The sequence below is a fragment of the Erpetoichthys calabaricus genome, chromosome 5 (genome assembly GCF_900747795.2).
Source record: "Erpetoichthys calabaricus chromosome 5, fErpCal1.3, whole genome shotgun sequence".
NCBI classification, from domain to species: Eukaryota; Metazoa; Chordata; class Cladistia; order Polypteriformes; family Polypteridae; genus Erpetoichthys; species Erpetoichthys calabaricus.
The window spans coordinates 91,406,134-91,428,303 of record NC_041398.2 but is presented as its reverse complement, the minus strand read 5'-3'; the positions used below and the strand labels follow the sequence as shown (position 1 = coordinate 91,428,303).

At 33.9% G+C, this 22,170-nt stretch overlaps 1 protein-coding gene across 7 annotated transcripts in view; it reads left to right on the top strand.

The window, feature by feature from the left end:
* The window catches only part of slit2 (slit homolog 2 (Drosophila)), a 269,197-nt gene that overhangs the window by 176,079 nt on the left and 70,948 nt on the right, over positions 1-22,170 (top strand). For all 7 annotated transcript variants that reach the window (XM_051928679.1, XM_051928680.1, XM_051928681.1 and 4 more), the window contains exons 9-13: positions 7,123-7,255; positions 9,795-9,866; positions 12,966-13,037; positions 13,994-14,065; positions 21,885-22,028. In XM_051928679.1, coding sequence (XP_051784639.1) covers positions 7,123-7,255; positions 9,795-9,866; positions 12,966-13,037; positions 13,994-14,065; positions 21,885-22,028 — 493 coding nt within the window. The remainder of the gene's footprint in view (positions 1-7,122; positions 7,256-9,794; positions 9,867-12,965; positions 13,038-13,993; positions 14,066-21,884; positions 22,029-22,170) is intronic.

The following is a 22,170-nucleotide window of genomic DNA, read 5'->3' as shown; positions in this document are numbered from 1 at the left end:
AGAACAAGTAATATGATTGAAGGTAATATAATCAAAAACAAGTACATGGATATTTGTATGAATGATAACAAAGTAAAGGATAATTATGTGTCATTTGAAGCATCTAGTTCTAGGCTGTGAAAAAGGAACTTGCAAGATAATTGAACACATTGAAGAGTAGTAAATAAGATGGTCGATCTGCCATAAAGTTAGAACTATTAAAGGCTGCTGAAGAAGTGAATCGCTAAGAGATATGTGCTATTCATTTAGGAGGAAAGGATGGAATCTGGAATTCTGGAAAATAAATTTACACTATGCAATAAAGCATCAGTCATTGATTGTGGTTTTTTATGATAATCTTTTGGAGCAGAAAGTTGGCAGATGGAGCAGGTGGCTGACACGGTTTTAAAGATAAAATCAGAAATCAAGTGAAAGATTAGCAAACCTAATTTCATTTTTTTGCCCTAGAAAAGAATAGCAAATTTGCACTCTTTGTTGTAAATCACAAGCATGATAAACATTTGACAAACAGAAAAAATGGGTTGTACTTATGTGTATCTATTTGTCACAAATTTGTGATAAATATGACTGGTTAGGTGTAGGTGAATGAGTAATGCCTGCAACAATTGTAATTAAATGGTTGTTAAGATGAAATATGGGTATAGTTAAAGTCTTGGGCTGCTTCAAAATTGGCACTGTTGCCAGATACTGATTTTATAGATTGTAATTTTGTTATCAACAATGTGTGTTATTTTTAAAAAAATATAGGAATGTTTCTGTTTATGTGCCATGTGAAATACTTTTGAAAGTGTGTAATCATGGATGGTAATCATGACATGTACATGGATGAAGTTTCTGAATTGTGTCACATTCAGACTTCTTTCTTGTATTAAACTGACATTTGGACTTGGATGTATCCTCTTGTTTGACAGAGTTTTTATGTTTATTGTGAAATATCAAAGAAAAGATCTTTAAGTGTAAACAAACAATCTGGCTGAACTCTAATGATAAAATAGACTTTTTGAGTTGATCAGGGGCCTCATGCATAACTCCATGCGTAGAATTCACACTAAAACTTGGCATACGGACAAAAGTGGAAATGTTCAGATGCATAAATCTGTGCGAACGCCAACTTCCAGGTTCTTCTGCTCAATAAATCCCGGTCAGCATGAAAAGTAACACACGTGCATGTGCCTGTTGCCCCACCCAAACTCCTCCCAGAATTACGCCTCTTTGAATATGCAAATCAATATAAATAGCTCTTAAGCTCAGCGTTGTGTGAAAAGGCAATGGCAAAAGCAGGGGGGAAATAGAAGAATTTCAGCAAATACCAAGTGGAGGCAAGGAAAAACATACTATTTGTTGGTTTAAACAGTGGTATAAACAATAAAAGGAAGTTGATCGAGTTACATAGAGTGTCGGAGAAACTTTAAAGCTCAAATTCACAAAGTCGCACAGTGCCCAAAATAAAAAAGAAATTGTCAGATATCAAAGTCTCTGTGAAAAGGTGAGTCGTAGCCCACCGTCTGAGTGTCATATGAAAGCTTATTAGGGTACAGAGAAAAGAAAAAAAAAAATAGGGAGACAGTGAGAAAAAAGCTCCAAATGTCAACTTTAATCTCGAAATTTCCACTTTAATCACGTAGTTTATTTTGTCATTAAAGTAGAACATCATAAACTTCATCTTTAAATTGTTTAATTTCCTAGTTTCTCAAATACCATCATAACTAAAGTAGCACATTAAATGCTTTGTTTTGTATGTGTTCTTCTATGTGCTCTATATGTGTGAATCACAACATGTTTATTAAATAGTCTTTTTCTTCCTCCAACAGGACACAGAATCCATTACATTTGTGATATTACAGCTCTCTAAATAATTAAAATACTGAGATGTATACTTGATATCATTTTCATGATGATAGAAGTTAAATTACGTTATTAAACATGGGAGCACGGTGGCACAGTGATAGTGACAAGCTGGCACCCTGTCCAGAGATCGTTCCTGCCTCCCGCAAGATGCTTGCTGCGCTGTGCGTGACCTTCGATGAAATAATTTATTGCAGCAGTACTTTCACTTTCAAACGTTCTAACCTCCAATTCCTGTCCTTCCTTTTCTTTCTCCAAGTAACCAATCGCCACACAATCAGCTGTCTGTAAGCACAGAACACAGATTCTTCAAAACTTTTAAGGAACACTGAAATATCTTTGTAGTACATGTTTAAATACTATCCATTTATCCTTCCAGTGTCGCCCCAGCCCCAGCAAGAATACAGCACAACGCAGGAACAATCCCTGAACTAGCTGGCGCTGCAACACCGTGTCCTCACATGTTTAATTATTAACAATATAGATTATTTAAATGATGTTAACATTTTATCTGTATAATGTAATAAACATATTTTGCTGCTTTTCATCTTAAAAATGATATCGTCATCATATGTAAATACACGCTTTATAAAGTTGGTTAGGTTGTGCAATATTATTACTGTATTGCAAGTTTACAGTGAGGTAATTTTACTAGTAAGTACAAACAGTTCTATAAGGAGCAGTTGATGGACTGATTGAGTGCATTTATAGTTCTTGGGATGAAGCTGTTTCTGAACTGCGATGTCCCTACAGGAAAGGCTCTGAAGCACTTGCTGTATGGGAGCAGTTCAATAGACAATGCGCATATCTGAGGCAGCGTGTGCTTGATGCTGTATACTGATAATTCTCTTTCCGATCAGCTGCTGCAGAGCTGTGATTCCACACTCAGATACAGTGGGATAAATACTCTGAGTGGTGCATTGAGAGGAACAACACTAAAGCAGCTATGGTATTTGGAATAGTTTGGCCATTCCGTGGACCATTATATTGTTACAGGTTAATTACAATCAGATGCCTTAAACTAATAAACAATATGTGGTTAATTTCAGTGTATTTGATTAATTAGGTGTCAGGGATGTGGATCTAAAAAGAAAGGGAAACCATACTTGAACAAAAGCACTGCTTTGATGCTGGGTGCCAACAGTTGGCAAAACCGAGCGGGGAACTTGCGTACACCAAGGATTTAGATGGCATGAAAATGTGTGTGGCTTTATGCCAAGTTTAGATTTTATACATTGTGATTTGAGCGTGAAACCGAGAGCACGCAACATTTTTGTGCGTACGCACTGTTTATACATGAGGCCCCAGGTGTTTACTGTTGTTGTACACACTTTATATTGAAATATTATAGTTTATTTAGCTTCTTATAGAGATACTAAAACTCATCAAGATATTTACAGTATAACATTAAAATACCTGTATTATTAGAATTTAGGATAGTAATTATACTATATTTCTAAATACCTGGATGTAAACTGACATAAATATTGTCAATTTCATTTCTTTTATCTGCTGCATAGATGATGAAGAAGGCAAGTTTAAATTGTTTACTTTAACCAAGAATAAAAAAATCTAGTAAAATATTTATGGTATTGTAAATTTATTTTGTGTTTTCAACCACTTTCACTAATGTTCACTATTTCATTCTTTACCTTTCTAATTGTATTTAGTGTGTTAAATTGTTTTTTTTTATTTTAATATGATAGTAACAAAATGTAAACATTAAATGTTTATTCCTTCTCTGTAGTTTCCTTAATGTGTTTGCCAGTGGGCTGTGCATTCAGAGTAATATTTAAAATTGTATTCAGAGGTAAATTAAATTCTCCCTAAAAACTTTTGCAGGACTATAAAATTTTACTATAAATTTTGTGTTTTTCGTAGAAGATGCAAGGGACTAGTATGCCAATGATTGCATAATAGACTCTCCTGCCCCAAAAAGCTTTCATTCAATTTTGTCTTGTTCCTACAAAACCTTTAACACTAGAACCATCATTTTTTAGATATGGTACCTGTCAACACTAAACCAAGCATCGTCTTTTGTTTTCACAAATGGCCCATCAGCATCATGGTATTGCATGGCAGAGCATTCCCACTACATTGCCTCCCAAAACTATCACCAATCACGAAATATTTTTTTTTGCATATATTTTCAATTGAAATGTTAGCATACATTTTCAATTTAAAAGGTTTTTAGATTCATGCTGCTGCTTTGGTATTAAATTGTGCAAAGCAAAACATTACATTTAAATAAACTTGGTACATAAAATAACAAAGTAGATATTAATATTATTCTATATAAAGTGTTGAAATTTACAGTTATTCTCACATGTTCCATGGTATATGTATGTTATGAGCAAGAGATCTGTTGACTGAACACAAAGCAGTAGGCATCAGCAGTCCACAGAAGTTCCTTGGAGTCTTTTGGGAGCAGCTCCTACACACAAAACAGTGCCACTCTACACTGCACTCCTTTGTTTTTCTGTGAATGTATTTTTCTGTCCCTCAGTGTCTACCACCTTAAGCATCTCTCATACTGCCTTTCACAGGATTGTGGAATCTTTCTCCATATTGGGAATAACATTTATCTTATATTTGCTGTTTACTTCAGCAGCTTGACATGTACTGGCTAAAAGAGCTTGCTTCAGGGATGAATGTTTATCAAATATTTGTTTTACTCTGGCTTAGTAGTTCTGCACAAATGTGTGGCAAGTGTCTCATATAGTGGCAAAGGTGTCAACATCCTGTGAGGCACCATTTTGGGATACACATTATATTATTGGGCACACAACTGTGATCAAACCATTCTGCCTGTATATGATTCAATATTTTCATAACCATAGTGTCTGTATGTGATTCAGCTTTACAGTACAGCTGTGCTCAGATATTATCTTTGTTCCCAAATGACAGCCCAAATATAATCAAGGCCTATGTTGCAAGTGTTGGATGTGTGTCAGCATTTTCATGACACACAAGCAAAGAAAACTGGCTTTTTATTCTGTTTCGTACATTGTAAGGTCGGCCGTGTCAGTGAATGTTTTGTGAGTAGGTTGCCTTATAACACTGGGTCTTGCTCCATGGGTTGTGCAGCTTTGTGAAATTTTCTCCTTTTTCCACATGGAAATTGATGCTGGCTGTGTATTTCTTATTTCAGGTTGTATGAAAAACATTTTCATGCCATGTCATGAGAGTTTATATACATTTATATACATTTTACCCAACTAAAATAACTTACTCCAACAGTTTTTTACATTTACATTTACAATGGGTACCAACGTTCAATGGTGTTTGCTTGTGGCAGTGATTGGGTGGGGGGTCTTTCAAGTAAGAATACTAAGAAAAATATTGTCACTCTCTTTTTCTGAATAGAGTTTTACAGTTACAACAACATGGATAGTTGTAGTGTACCTATTTATAAAAAGACATGGAAGGACAGAAACATGGCAGACACTCTAATGAAATAATTGCAAATTTTAAACACAAGACCAATTGGTGTGAAAAACTTTGCTTCTAGTGTTAACCCACACCACCAACATTATAGTATTGTCTAAATAATGAAAACTCAACAGATCAAATCTGTATTTGTCTGATAGCAAAGTAACAACTGCTTAATGCTTCCCTTAAAAATAGCCTGGAGGAAGCTGTTCTTGAGGTACCACATCTCCTTTTTTCCTGCCTGACTCGGCTAGGGGAAGAGAAATACCTTTTCAGAGCAAAAATGAACATTGTTGTGATATTTGTGCTCTGCCTTCTTTATACTTTCAGTGCAGCATGTTTTTCTGGCATTCAAATACTGTTCATTTTTCCATTTTGAGTATTTCTTTAACAATAAATATTCAGTTATTTTTTAGACAAGGAAGTCTTATTTTGTCAGTGTTAGGGTGGATACATTTTTGTTGACATCTATTTCAACAGAAAAAGAAAATCTTGAAATTTAAATTTAATGTCCTGTCCATCCTTAGTTCTTTCCTGTTTAAAAACTCCACACACTGGTGAAATTCCTACAAACTGGAGGCTAATAGAGAGTATCCTGGTGTATGAAAATGATGACTAGACTTTTTCAAGTAACTAAATAAATTAGTGGAAGCAATTAAAAAAACAATTCGGCAATACATGTCAAGAATAGGTGTATTATAAGATAGTCAATATGAATTTAGATAGGGAAGTTTGTTTCTCAGATAGATAGATAGATAGATACTTTATTAATTACTTTATTAATCCCCAAGGAGAAATTCACAAATATGCTGGAATTCTATGAGATAACAGCAAAAGAATACAATAAGAGAGGTGCATATGATATTATATATCATCATTTTCAGAAGGTTTTTAATAAGGCATTACATGAAAGATTAATGATCAAACTACAAGTTGGAATTCAATGTGCAGTGTGTAGGTGGATGCAAAACTGGCTCACACACAGGAAGAAAAGATTATGGTGAGAGAACCTTTTTCAGAATATGGTGATGTTAAAAGTGGTATTCCTCAGGGATCTGTGGTGGGGCCACTTTTCTTTTAAATAAACAAATTATCTAGACAAGAATTTAATCAATAAGTTGGTTAAGTCTGCAGATGATACCAAACTAGATGAAAGGGCAGATAATATAGAATCAGCTAAATTGATACAGAGGGATGTGGACAGCATACAAACATGGTTAGATCTGAAGCAGATGAAAATGAATGTAAGCAAATGTGAAGTGTTAAACATAGGAGGTAGAAGGGTTAGGTTTGAATAAACAATGGGAGGTCTGAAACTTGAAAGTACACTATGAGAAGGATCTAGGAGTCATGATTTGTATTAACAAGTGTACATAAGCAATCTCTGTAGGCAAGAGGTTTGTATCCTTCCACAGTGGATAATTACCTACCATTATTACTTTAGTTGGCTTCCCTTAATTAACCATGACTTAATGGAAATAAAGTGAGACATAAATTGAAACAAAACTCAAAAAGTACTATATGCAACTTTGTTGCAGTCCATCATGCTTATATTATCAAACGCTGGTAACATTCAGTCTGGGTTCAAATCTGTATTGTGAATACATTGTTGATGGTGCTGGGTGGAGAGATGTTTACCAGGAAGATAAATAAGCCATAGTTTAATTATTTATATGAAATGTGTAATTTCAAATAAAGAGAATTACTACTTTCCTGTTATTCCTGAATAGATAGTCAAAGATGGAAGACATTCTATAAATAGAATATAATATTTTTATTGTTTTTTGTTTTATTTTTATTTTCTTAATCTATACTAAGCACTATACATTTATTTTATTGTCTTAGGTCATCAAACATCTGCATCATGCAGTGTGTTACAGTGTCCAGATGCATGTACATGCAGCAACAACATTGTAGACTGCCGAGGCAAGGGCCTTACAGAAATACCAACCAACCTTCCAGAAACCATCACTGAAATGTGAGTCTTTCTTCTTATTAATATTATTAGTTATTATCAACTCATTACCAAGACACCCAGAGTAATATTCAGAGATGCTAGGGCACAATGGCAGTTTACCATCCATATTAATTTTTTGGCTAAATTAGTAACATTCATATAGGCACTATGACTTTCAGGTTTCATTTAAAAATTATATTTATTTGCATTAAACCTAATATCAGCAAATGCAACATTCATTCATTTTAGTGAATCTGAGTTCTTTGCATAAGAGTAAAAAATGCAGCAACTGAACTAAATGTTCTTTTTGAAAAATGTCTAATAATAGGTAGCCGCTGTCTGCCTCCAACTTGCATACACAAAACCTGGCTTAAATTTCCATTAGCAGAGCATGCTGTGACCCTTTTCATTTTCTCAAAACACAGAAAATGTTATTGAATCATTTTCATTAGGCTCATGGCTATTTCCCAGTGAGAATCGGACTGGGCAAAATACTCTGAATTCTGCTTTACCTTTCAGCTTTAAAAGAATACACTGCATGCCTTTTTAGCATAACAAGACCTTAGGGCTAAGGCCTATCACCTACAATCTGTCAGCTGATATTGTTAAAGTATCTCCCATACAATCCTAATGCTAGAAATCTAAACCTAAATACCATACAGTTATTTATGTTACTAATTGTCATGCTAACAGTTAACACTGTAATCCCTGTAATGCTGGGCCACCTTAAATTCCTTTGCACCTCTTCATCAGGGTCTTTGTTTTGCAAATGTGTCAATCAGCTCAAGGGTGTTAGGTGCCTGGAGTTGTATAGGGTAAATAATATATTGTTATTTGAAATACATACATTTCATGTGTGTTCCATATCTAAAATGACCTGGATACATGTAGGATGGTAGGAAATGCAAGGCAAGAAATGTTGAACACATAACTAAAACAGAACTTTTTTTCCATGTGATTGTAAAAATTAGTAAAATGTTGACGTGAAATGTATAATGTGTGAAGACTGAATTTCAAATATCAAATACTTTCACTAAAGGTATAACTAAACAAGTGCACCTTTATTCAAGAATATAACCAAAGAAAGTATTCAATTTACATGTTTTTTTCAATGTGTAAAGACCGAAGCCTATTCATCAATCACATTGGTGGGTTAGAGGTAAAAATGGCTGCCTCTAAATCAAGAGGTGGTGGGTTTGAGCCTGGGTCTCCCTGCATTTTCCGTTTTGAGTAGTGAGCTGCTATAATTATTACTTTTATATAATTAAACATACATTTGATTTGAGTCTATAACATCTGTTGTAAATTTTTGCCACTTGTAAAAGTTAGTGTTTTTCTTTATTATTCAGCATTATTCTATCAGTCACATTCATTTGGTACAACGAACTTGCCTTTCCGAGTTGATGGCATTTATCTCCATTCTTTTGACAAGAGCAGCGATGACCACATTTGGTGCTGTAGTTGTTGCCTGGTCAGAACTATTTGATGTACGGTCAATCAAAGATGCTGTGCCCTGTGACCACTACCAGACGATCACGTGGCATTTACAATTTGAGAACAAAGACACCTGTGCAGAACATGTGAAAAATGATAGATTTGCATGTGCAATGCTACTCCTTATTTAGGAAAAGGTCCCAGTCATCCCATGGGACAAAGACTTTCCGAGACTGTGATCATAAAACTGTTTCTGGACAAAGGCAGAACTGTAACAACAGACAACTTCTTCGCTTTGCCTTCACTGGCTAATAAAGTGCTACAGTTGCAACACAACTCTGCTTGGTACCATAAAGTGGGATGGGAACTTCCACCTGCAGCTAAAGTCACTTCAGTACACTTGCAATTCTCCACACTAGTGTTTAGATCTGGCAGTGCCATGCTGACGGTGAACTCGTCCAAAAAGAAGAAGTCTGTTTGAATTTTCAAATAATGACATTTTCATGAATGGATTTGTGTGTGCATGCACCAGAGAGGCATATCATTCAAGTAGTTACTGGAATATGAAATAAACACTTTCGCAAAAGTATAACAAAACAAATGTGCTTTTTTCAATAATAAAACTGAATAAAAAAAATATAAATTAATAACAATGTTTGTTTTTTGTCTTAATGTCCTCTGCTTACATAACCACTGATTTTGGACATTTTAGCAATATTTCAGATATGTGGCAATACTGGAGTCACTCACCTAAGGATCCAAAATAAAATATTGGACCTCTTGCAAAGTTTTATATTTTGCTTGTTTTTTATATGCCTGTATAATTTAGAATTTACCAGGATAATATTTTTTTTAGCCATGGAACCTTTAGAAGTAGAAGTTGAGTTTTTCAAGAAAATGTTTCATCACTCTTTATCATTATTGCAAATTTTTTTAAAAGAAATTATCAAAATCATTTCTAAATTATTTATTATCTGAATAATAATCCTTCCTTTGAAAGTACCTTTTATAATATAAAAATGAATTCTTATAAAATCATAGCTTATTCTCACATACAGAGTAGACCGAGAAATAAATCAATTTCTTTATTCATGCTTTATTTTCTTAATTTATATATGTTTTACAGTCGCTTGGAGCAAAATGCAATTAAGGTCATCCCTCCTGGAGCTTTCTCACCATACAAAAAACTGCGAAGAATGTAAGTATGCACACTTGATTCTACAAGAGTCCATGTCTTTGTAAGGTCAACAGTGCAATTTAAAATTCTTGAAATTCTTGAAGGCAAAAGAGGTTTTGAAAATGGCTAGATTCAGAAGGAGTTAATGAGGAATCATTTTGAAACTGTACTTTAGCTAAATATTACAAATCAGTAATTTCACTTTTAGTGCAGTAAAATGAGTATTTTCAATTATATTCCTTGTATAACAAGTATAGCATATTTTTTGGCATTTTCATGATAACAGATTGTTTTCTTAAATTGTAGCTGACATCTAATCTTGTGCACTTGCTGCAAGCATTTTTGATTCCTTTTAACATTCATCAGCTCCTATTTTCCTTCTATATTTTTGTTAATTTATGTACAGATTTTGATCATAAAGTTGTGTTTTTTTCCTTTCAAATCTCCCATTGAGGCAGTGATTTACTGCATTTATTCATTTAAAACACTGTAAATATTAGGTGGGCAATTGCTAATTCAGCAAACTGAATATAGAGAATATGAAAATCAGCATTACATTATTACAAAAACAATGTATTCAATTTTGGTAATTTTGGTTCTAATTCCTTATGACTTCTAATGTTTTAGTTACTTCATGTTTAATTTTTTTGGGACCTGGTGCATTCTAGGCTGTTATTGTTCATGTAAAAATATTAAAGTAAAATTAAGGCCTTACAAAAATGACTTAAAACCACAGTTAAAATTTTTGACATAAAATTGGGGGGTGGTTGTTATAGAATGAGATTTTACAGAATTATTTGCATATGTCTGTGTTTTGCATGTTTATTCTGTATATGTGTGTATATCTTTATGTATTTGTGTATTTCTCTGTGGGAACTGTAGTCCCTACTGAGGTGGGATGATAGTGTACAGGAGAAACCCACAAAACTATGGAGAGAAAATACAGTTGCATACTCAGTGAACTCTAAATAAGACCTACGAGCTCAGGTGCAGCAAGTCAGCAACATCTGCCCCACCAATCTACCATGTTGCTCCTAAAGGCAAGGGTCCATTTTGCTTAAAAATTAGTATACAAAACAGGTGACATAACTTTGGGTACCAATGGTGGTTCTTATTATTGGGTAAAATTGCCTTGGGTGGCATTACAAGCTATTGTACATTGTAACATGTAGTTAAATAGATGCTGAATGGCATCCTAGAGCATGTTCAATTCATTATCTAACTGCTCCTAATCAAAGACAATATATCAAAGAAACTACTAGTAGACTTTATTTGTATTCCAAAATACCAGAATGCTGATGTCATATACTATAAGCATTCCCATTAAATAGTGAACATAGGTGATTGAGTATTATGTTTTCAGAAAATGGTACCAGAATGGTCTGCTACAAAAGTCATGAGTAACATGATCTCCTCACTCATTATTAAATGGCCAAACTGCCATTGATAAGCAAAGGAAATGTTCCATGATGTACTGGTGTAGCATCCAAGAATTTTGCCCTTGACCATTCAGTATCTCTATATTCATTTACACTGGCCATGGCATATTGACAGAAAAAGGAAGAGGAAGTGTCTTCTGTCTCTGTTCTTGGTTGTTTGATGTTGTCCGGATTGCAAACCAATCTAATAATGTTTGAAACAACTTGCTTGAGACAACCGAATGCAATGGCAGTGTTCCATAGCATCCTTCTTCCTTCATCACTCAAGTAGTACAGGGTACAAGCAACCTTTGTCTACAGATGATCTCATTTGTGTTTCCTTTCTCTCAATATAAGGACTTAGTTTTTTGCTGAGAGTGAGCGTAGACGTCATAGAGAAACTAAAGTATGAGTACTGCATCATGCCTGCTCTCACCTACCCTGCCTGCAGAGATTCTACTCTTTTTCTGTTGAACTTCCATGATTTTACAGTATTTTTGTTTCTCTAGTGGTCATGCAGTCTTTGCATATGCTAGTTTCCCTGTCCTTTGTTGTCAGTATGTATGTAGCCACGAGTGTCTGAATGGGTCAGTCTGCTGCCTTCTAGAATCTTGGTCTTTTCTCCACCCTTTTTCTTACCCATGGAAGTTTTACAACACATGAAACCGCCTGCTGCAGTCTTTCATTCCTGGCTTTCAAATCTCCTTTATTTTTACTTGTTTTGTTTTCCTTCTGGATATTTTGAGAGCTGAGGTGGTTATTTATTTTATCTGAAACTGAAACCTTGTCTTACTGTTGCATTCAGTTTCATTTAATGAGCAAAGAGAAACAATATTAGCATTTTTTAAATTTTCAACATGAATATGTGTTGAACTGTATAACCTTACTACTACAACAAATACAGCAACTTTATCCAAGACTGTTAAAACATTTTAAAAGATTTCTGTACTCTGTTGAATCAAATCATCTTGACTTTTCAAAAAGCCGTATTACAATAAAGTATTCATTCAGGCTTGAAAATTGTGACTGACAAATATTAAAGCTCTCATGGTAGGCCAAGGCATTAATGAAAATTTTTTAAAATACAAAATTGTTGTTTTGTTCACTGTATTGTTTAACAATGTTGTTTCAGAAAAATAAGCAGCTTGTGCTTTTAATTATAAACAGAGCATTCATTGTTGCTTTTTTTACATTTTTCACAGTAATTAAATGTGAAAAAAGAAATATAATTTGCTTTGTTATGCTTTTTAATTTCATTTGATTTTCTTTTCAAAATTATTTTCTTCTCCGTACAAGGCAATATTACTGATAAGTGTTGATATGAATAAATGTCATTTTAGCTATTTTAGTATAAAAATCACTATGGTGGGTAATTTTGGACATAATTGGCTTTCTAGATATCATTACTGTTTCAATATATTCAGATTTGGTAAGTTAAAAATATTTTGCACACTATGTAATTAATGTTTTTCTGTTAATTTTGAAAGGCCAGTTAATCCTGAGTCTTACTGCTGAAGATATGCAAAATATCTATGTAACCTGTGATCCTATTTTTCAAAACAGGAGAATACCCCTGGGACAAGCACTAATCTAATTATAATGTAATAATGCTAAGGCAACATTTACAAACTATGAAAAAGTGGCTAAAATGACATCAAACAGTAATACATGTTTCTTTACAATTTGTTAATTATAATTCCAGAGACTTGAGCAACAACCAGATATCTGAACTGGCACCAGATGCTTTCCAAGGCTTACGTTCCCTCAACTCACTGTAAGGTTACTTATATTTTCCTTTTTTTTGAATGCTACCAGCATTTACTGATTGACAGATGTATTTCTGTTATATTTATATGCATTTTAAGTTGAAATGTGTATACATAAATACTAAAGTAAGCATTTTATGTGTTGAATTCTATAAAGAAGAGCTTCATGTGAACTTTTATTTTGTCAGAATTTTTTTTTTCCTTTGTCTTTGCATGAGTGCTTGGCCTGAAAACTAATCTGGCATGAATTAATATCAAAAAGGACTTTCCATTCTTTCAGGCTGTGTTGTGTTGTTAGCCTCAGGCTGGAGGTAAACTGCCAGATGCAGAGTTCATTCTCATGTCTTTTTAAGAAATGACCTTGTGATGTTTGACATTTGACAAGCAAATAGGAATTCTTTGTCACTTCCAGGCTAAATCGCTACTCATAAACAGTACTGTGAAATTGATATATGACATGTCCGTATTATCATTAATACACACTTCTGTTTAATCTGACAATGTTTTATCACTACGTATAAGCACTCTGTTTTATTTTTTTGTTGTTGGTGGTGTTTTTAATTATTATAGTAGTTTCAGGGAAATGTCTTGACTATTTTGAATGGTAGTGTTGCTTAATAGCAAATATGGGCTATGAGTTTCAAGAATACAACTTCAGTATCCAAAATTTCTCTGTTGTTTAATCCTGAACAAATGATGTACTTGTTCTGAAATTGTATAGGGTGTAGTCATTTCTAATAGTTATTCTGCCATTGCCTTGATGTAACTGTGGTTAGAAATTGACATCTTTTTAGAAATGTAGTTTATTGTACTTCATGTTCTGTGTGTATTAGACTTTATTTGTTTGAGATTTTATTGTACTGCTTTTGAAGGTAACAAATAAAACAATGCAGATGTAAATCAAACAGTGACAGATACCAAATATAGTTTTTTATTGTATCTTTTTATGAATTTTTATCTTTAGAGTGCTTTATGGAAATAAAATTACAGAACTTCCTAAAGGGCTTTTTGAAGGACTCTTTGCACTTCAGTTACTGTAAGTATAAATAAATATGATGCATTGGAGTTTCTTTAAATTAAAATTGTCAGACAAATTAGAAAAATACTTATGGCAAGTGAAAAAGTAAAAAAAACCAGAAAACTATGGCTTAGAGATGGATAGGAAATGGTGAGAGACCCATGTTTTTCTAATCAAAAGGGATAATGATCCAAGTAATATATGTGATTTATTTAAGTAACCCCTGCTTTTCTTGCATAAAAGTTGCTTAGTATTAGCCTGAATGGTCTGCCTTATTATTGCATTCATTTTATATTGTATGTTTCAGTCTTTTGTCTTTTTGCACAATGCAGTCATGCGCCAATTTACTGATGAGCAGGTGTGAATAATAGATGAGCTGGTACTTTAATTTTACAACCAATTTCTTCAGTTCCACTTCGCTACACAATCTTTTTCCAGTGAAGCATCGATAGATGGCCATGAAGCACCAACAGATGAACAGCAAGTCTTCCCTTTGATGTTATGAACACCGGGAAGCACCAACACTTAAATGACGAAAATGTAAGGGTCCCCCATGAAGTAACATTGATCGCTGTGAAGCACAGACACATGAGTGATGAGCAGTTTCCCTGTGGTGTTTCGGAAGCACACCTGCCCAGCACTTCAAAACTGCTGTGCCAGAGCAGGAGTGACCTGCATGATAACAGCTGACAGGCAGTTAAAATGTGCTATGCGGCATTCTGAAAAAAGGCTGCTAACTCTTGAATATCAGTTTCTGCTGTTCCATACCAGAAGTTATAGTATTTGTATCGGTGACTCGCACCAAACCCAAAGAGCCTCAGTGAGCTGTACACTTAGTGACATACGGCCAATATAACATATCTTGAAATGGCTGGTCTCAAATGGCGCATGAGTGTATTTCCTTGTTTAAAATTTCAGAAACGTGTGGCTTTATTAATTACATATGAAATAACATAAGAAAGTTTAATATAAAAATGTCCATTGTGCTCATATGTGATATTGATTCTGTGTTGGTTATTTCATAAGGCATTGAAATAGTAGAATACAGTAATATTATAATACCTCAGCTGTTGGTATATAAGTTAGTATACAAAGAACAATAGTTTGCAACAGAAATCAGATTCAAGATAAGGTGAAGCAAATTGGATTCAAATGCAAAAAAGGCAGCACACATTCTAAAGTTAGAATAAAATCATTTTATTGGAAAGGGATTAGCCGATCAATGAGTTAAGAAAGAGGGGTCTAGCGCCAGAAAAAAATGTTTGCTTCCAAAACCAGTTTTTACTAGTTAATTTTCCTGACAGGTATCTGCCAGTGTCCCTGTCCCTATATATTACTAGTAACTTTATTTGATATTATAATTTTAAACTATTAAAAACTTGAAGAATAAATTCAGTACAGTATAACATGCCAGTCGCTGGAGTGTCTTTCTGTAGTGTCTTCTAATTTCCTCAAATATACATATTAGGTTGAAATCTGAATCAGTGTGCACATATATATGAAGGTGACCTAAACAGAATATCTTCCATCAAGAGTGGGTTTTTGACATATAGCATGCCTGGTGCAGAGAAGCAGAAAAAGGATGAGATGATCTGTGTATCTGTGCTAAATGTGTATACTGTATTATTTCTGTGTGTGTGAGAGCAATTCATAAAACAGAAAGTATCTCCATTACATTTAAGAGCCAGTATACTGTATCTTTTTCACTGGTGCTTATGGAGTACCCACCAACCTCAGACAGCGTCATACCTGTTGAGCTTACCAAACTGCCATAGCATATTTTTGTAATATTCTGATTTGTCAATATGCACTGTGAAACATGATACACGGCACATCTTGCAGCTTTGCTTTCAACCCCACCAGTACACAGTCATGGATTGTTTTGCACATCTCTGTGGTTACATTAATCAGTATCTCTGTCTCCATTGGGAACGTATACACAATATTACATTACATGAATAAAAAAAGAAAGAAAATGAGGAAATTATACGTATGATAATATATTGTTTACAATTTTAAGACATATGCTGAATTAACAGATATATAATTCAATTTTAAAAATATGAAAAACAATATAAACATCTACTATATATATAAGTTGACTGACTGACTGACACTTACTCGTCAACAAAAACACTACTCCCCATTTAGTTAAAAAGATAAAATGTGGCAGCATCCTACACCAAGGGTACTAGGTGTCCACTAAGAAATGAAATTTCCATATATCAATATTTAGGGGTAAAAAACCCTACAATAGAAAAACTAAATACACCAAAATCTCAGATATCTGATTTGATTGAAATTTGGTGACATTATAGAAAAAAGAAAATTAGCTGACAAGTGTTTTTCATTTGTTAACATTTGTCCATAATAATAATATAGCAAGTAGGCCAATTTAAGGTATTCCATCTTTTTTCTGTTAAGTGCAGACAGCCTACCAGTTAAATGGCACCAGCATAACAGTGCCACTCACCAATAGCATGGATAGACAAGTGAATAAGTAGAGGTATTGTGACTAGGGATAAAAGACAGTATGATATGTGGTGTGACTCCTGAAGTGGAGGAAGTAAGATTCACCAAAGCTAAAGTAAGATGTGGCGACACCTTTGTAGTACGCTATACACCTCAAGTCCAGCTGCCAGGAAGGTAGAGACAAATACAGGAGGAGTTGGATTCCTTGTGCCCAAAACAAACTGCAATAGATGGAGCTAGCACAGCTCAGAAATGAGAGGTTAATCAACACTATATGTAGTGCACACTCGTAACACCAAGAATGACCCAGCCACCTTTGATTTTTTTATTCCCGAAACTGCACACACGGACCACCATAGTCTTAATGCATAGAACATCATTGTCAGAACTCCTATATAAAAGCGCAATATTTACACTTTCACTTGGGTTCCAAAATGTTAGCATCTATACTGACTGTACATGTAGTTCACAATATTGTTTCTTTTGTATAAGTGTTCTGAAACTAATACACTTTATGTTGTGCTAGTCAATAATCAACAAACTTTATTAATTTTGCCAGTGTTTTCATTCTCAGATCACAAAAATACCTACAACATATGTTGATATTTTGTCTCACACAGTAACAGTTACTGACTTGACTGTAACAGACCTATAACAGGTAAAAAGTTTAAGAATGTTGTGAATTTATGTATTTTATGCTGTAAACTTCCTGCCAAGCAGCATCTAGGTGTGAGCATCTCTCCAAGTCATACTACAATATGATGTACTGTACAAATAATATCATCACACATATTATTCTCTTCATAAAACAGAAAAATCTTTCACTGGTATTTTACAGATGTGCTCCGTTAAACATAGATTTGTATTCCATTGCTTTTTTACATGTAACTCAATTCTCAAAACTACTGGCCTCTTGGCTGAAGGAGTTGTGAGGAATGTATTTAAGTATGCCAAATATGCATTTTAGTTTATAATATTAGCATTTCAAATATTAATTTTATGGCATTTGCCTCCTAAATGTGCAGCCTGTAAATATCATTGCTTTTTGTAATAAGTTAAAGTAAAACATAATTCAGTGTTTAAACATATAACTGTTGAACAACATGAAAATAAATACTTAAGTGGACGATGTAAACAAATTATAATTATTAACATTTAAAAATAATAATAAACTTTATTCTGAACAAGGTCGCAGGGAAGCTGGAACTTATCCCAGCAAGTATAGGGTGCAAGGCAGGTGAACATAAATACTCAAAAATCCCATTATTCAACTTATTACCTGTTTGAACACAGAAGAATAATCTCCTACAACATTGTGGCTCACATTGATTATCAATAAAAGCCAAAGTCAGTCACTAGGAAAAGCAGAATTGATCTATGGCAGAAATGTTTTGTTCATGGCCAATTGTATGTAGCTTTTTCAAGGGAAAGGAGTATGAGCAAACTCATAATATTGTATTCAAAAAAGTACTTAGTTACATAGTACTTCTGATACATCTGATTAAGTGACAGCACTATAACTGATGCTCATTGCCTTAGGAAATTTCTCAGGTAAAGCCTTGTAACACAGCTAGTTACTCATAAAACCCAAACTCAAAAAAGAACACACACTAATAAAACATCTTTAGCCAGGGTTTTATATAAGAGCCAAATCACTTAGTATTTCAGAAAGCTGGTGGTTTTCTAGTGATGTCTAGGTGGACCTGTCATAGCTTTTGGCATTTCCAAAAACACATTCTCATTTTATATTTGTTGGCCTGAATCAAAAGATCCAGCATAGCTCAGAGCACAGCAATATTATGCATCACTGAAAGGCTAAATTTGTCCAAAAGGCCATCTAGAACCTGTCAGATCATTTTTGAAACACTGTCTTATATCTTTTAGGCTTGTCCGGCTCTAAACTTAAAATGAGTATAAGTCAGCTGATAAGCAACATTTAATGTAAATTTTTGAAGCATGACATTTACTGGCATACATTGTTGAAATGCAAGAGGATAGTGAAGCAAATAAAAATGTTTTAAAATGTCCTATTGAAGAATTTTGATAGATTTTTCCCCAGTGAAAAATAAACGAAATACAGTATCATTCATTAAAATGTAGTCCTTATAAAGCACTGCAGCAGTTTTACATTTTTTAGAGAAGGGGAAAGCCATTTGCAGTTTTGACTAATGACAGGAAAAACATTTTTGTATAATCCTGAAGTGCTGACAAACCATACTAAATCTGCACAGGTGTTGCACTACATGTGTTGACTGTTAAACCAGCATGCCCATGGATACAGATATTGTTTGTGCTGAAACAGGAATGTTTGTGATTATATGAAAAAAAGAAATGTGGAAGAAAAGAAATAGCAGAAGTTGTCCAGAATACATTCTTTTATTATTTGTAATGGGGTTATATACTGTTCAAATTTGAACTTTTCTGCTGATTGGCATTGTTTGTATTAAGCTGTTGCAGAATGTGGAAAGGAATGCTTCCATTAAGTGGGTATATGGAATGTGTGGGTATAACTTTAGGCACAACCAGCATAAAATATCTTTCATAGGTTATGCAACATAGTTCTTGTTATGCTGCCACAATTATTAACGTGTTAATACTTGAAATGTTCTTCACTTAAATGTTGATTAGCATGTATGAGTGGTGTGGAGTGGTTTTAGTGGTCTTTTTTTAAATCATTGTTTTTGTTACAAGTATCATTGTCATCAGCATTATAGTATTAAGCTGCTAAGGTACATTAACATATCTTTTAAACCACATGTAATTGGTTAACTGCACAAATAATATGAAATAAAAGCTCATATGCCGATATGTCAGTAGAAGTATCTTAAGAAATTTCAGGCCAGCATTAGTAGACCACAAATATCTATTGAGTAATAAGTTTCTTTCCCTGTGTTACGATAAATGAATTCTCCTCTAGTGTTAGTAAGCAGTTGATGATTAAAGGTATCTCATAGTCACACATTTAATTTAAATGTGTATTTGTTGCTGTAAATAACAAAACCTTAATATTTCAACATAGAAAAAAATGCTGTTACAAAATAAACATTAGTATGTAGTATGTACAAAATTCTAGAGGGATAAATGGTACATTGATGGGACCACCCTTTGGGTATATAATGCTGAGCATTTTCATTACATACTCTGTGGGACTAGTTATCTGTGCTTGTAACGAAATGTGCAGGGCAATCTTCAAGTTCCATGTCAACATAAGAGAAGGAGGCATGTGCCCTATGCATGCATAATAATTAGCCACGTGGTGCGGCGATAGTGAAAACAAACCTTGAAGAGCCTGACAAAACAGAGGATACTCTGTGAGATAATAAAAAATATATGAATATTTACAAGATGTTTCTTTCTTTTTGATAGAAGAAAAAGTACAAAGCATAGGCATAAACAGTTTAGAGAGCATTCAGTGTGACTTCAAAAAATAGAATGAGCCAGCAGTTTCAATCATGACATGCCACTTTGAATTTTCTGCCTTTAAAAGATCTACATATTTTCATTTCTGCTTTGTTTTGATGAAATATATGATTGCGCTTCTTTGACTGTGTTCTTTCTTCTTTGATGTCACGGAGGCACGGTGGTGCAGTGGTTGGCACAGCTGTCGCACAGCTCAGGTCATCTTTTTGGCCACAACAATCTGTTGGCAGACGTTGCCCTAGGCTTCAGGGACACTTTAAAGATGACTGCACCATTATAATCCAGTCAAATCTAGTTCAGTTAGTCCGTCCCCATTGACTTTAATGCAGTTTGCCAAGTTTGGCAAATATTTCAAACATTTCTGTGATTTCAGGGAGCTCACCACAAAGTGAACTCGGTATTGTTCGCTCATCACTATCTGTTATTCAACACTCTTGCGTCTCTTGCTTCAGTCAGTGGAGTGTTCTTCCACTTTGCAATCAGTGAGCTCCTGGCTCTTGAGATCTTTAAATTCCATGCTGCTTTACTTTCAGCCAAGTCCTATAATAACTTGAGGGTCTGGGGTAGCCTTCCATTTGCTCCAAAGACACCAGTCTAGAACTTACTCTAGCAGCTCCAGGTTTCCCTGCATTCCTGAGTGTTCAGTTATTCTTAAGGGGCTCTTGTATTAAATGGATCATGTGACCTCTAGCAACTTGTCTGCATCATATCTGTATTTGGAGTGCCAGCTTATTTTGACCTGAATTTAAAAAAAAAACTGCCAAAAAATGAAGAATTTAAATACAGAAAAAGCAGAAAAGGATTTAGGGATGTTAATAAAAAAATTGTCACAAAAATCTTGTCAGGGTCAGAAGGAAAAGGTTAAAAAACAATGGAAAACAAAATCAAATCATCAGTCAAAAAAACAACCTAGAGTAGTAAGTTTTTATGTGGGACAATGTGCACCACCAGCTTAAATGCGTTTGATATTGTGACATCACATACAAATGTGCCACAGTCACATGCCTGACAACCAGTTGTTAATTCTGAATTCTTCTTTATATTGTCCTGGGTTTTTATTTATTCGCCATTGAGTATTGGATAAAAACTGACCAATTCTTGCGACTTTCCTTCTGACTTTGCTATTGACCTCTGCAATTATCTTTTAACTACTATTGTTGTGGTTTCCGTTTTGGTTTTGACAATCATTTTCCAGTATTGACCTTGCTTTGTTTTCCTTACTAGGGTTATCTGATATTCTTTTCATAAAAAAATATATTTGCCAAAAACATTGTGACCATGAAATAGTGCATAAAATGCCATTATGGAAAGCAAAGTTAAGTTTTCACAAAAATATCATGTGAACAATTAATGTGTTTATAACTTTACTGGCTTATATGGTTACAATCTGTCTTGATGGTTTTACTGAGTGTGTTTGACCAGAGATTATTTAGACTTATTTGAGGGCCAAAATATTACTCTTTCAAAGAAATAAGTGAAAGAAGGATTTGAAATCTTTTAGACTAAGAAGAGACTTGTCTGAATATGACAGGAATAGGCAAAGTTGATGGCATCTTACTTTCTCATATACATACATGTATATATTTCATATGCATTGATTTAAAAAAATGTTTATACATAGAATTATAAGTACATTAAAAATGCTGTATTTATCTGGCAGTTTTATTCAAAATAGTATTTGGTATTTATCAAATTGTGTCTTAGTTCTGATTTAGTAAAGCTATGAAGCTTAAAATTGATAAGATATGTTGGACTTATTGGCCTGTTCATCTCAAAAAAAAATTTATATTCATATGTATAAATGTATATACATTTTAAGATTGTGTACTCTTTCAGTGAAATTATAACAATGTCCATACATCTGTCTGTTCAAATGGCTTTAAAAGCCACTCATTGAAAGGGTGTGAAAGGCATTGTGCTGATTTCAATTGTTTTTACTTTACAGACTTCTAAATGCTAACAAAATTAACTGTCTAAGAGTGGATGCATTTCAAGATTTGCATAACCTGAACCTGCTCTCCTTATATGACAACAAACTACAGACCATTGCCAAAGGCACATTTGCATCTCTTCGGGCAATTCAGACTCTGTATGTTTCATTTCTTTTAATTTAATAATATAATTCACCTTAAGCAAAATAACACAGCCTATATATTTATTATAATGTATCTTGTTTTGCAGTTTTAAGACCTTTTCTATTTATCATATGTAATCTTTATTTGTAAAAACAG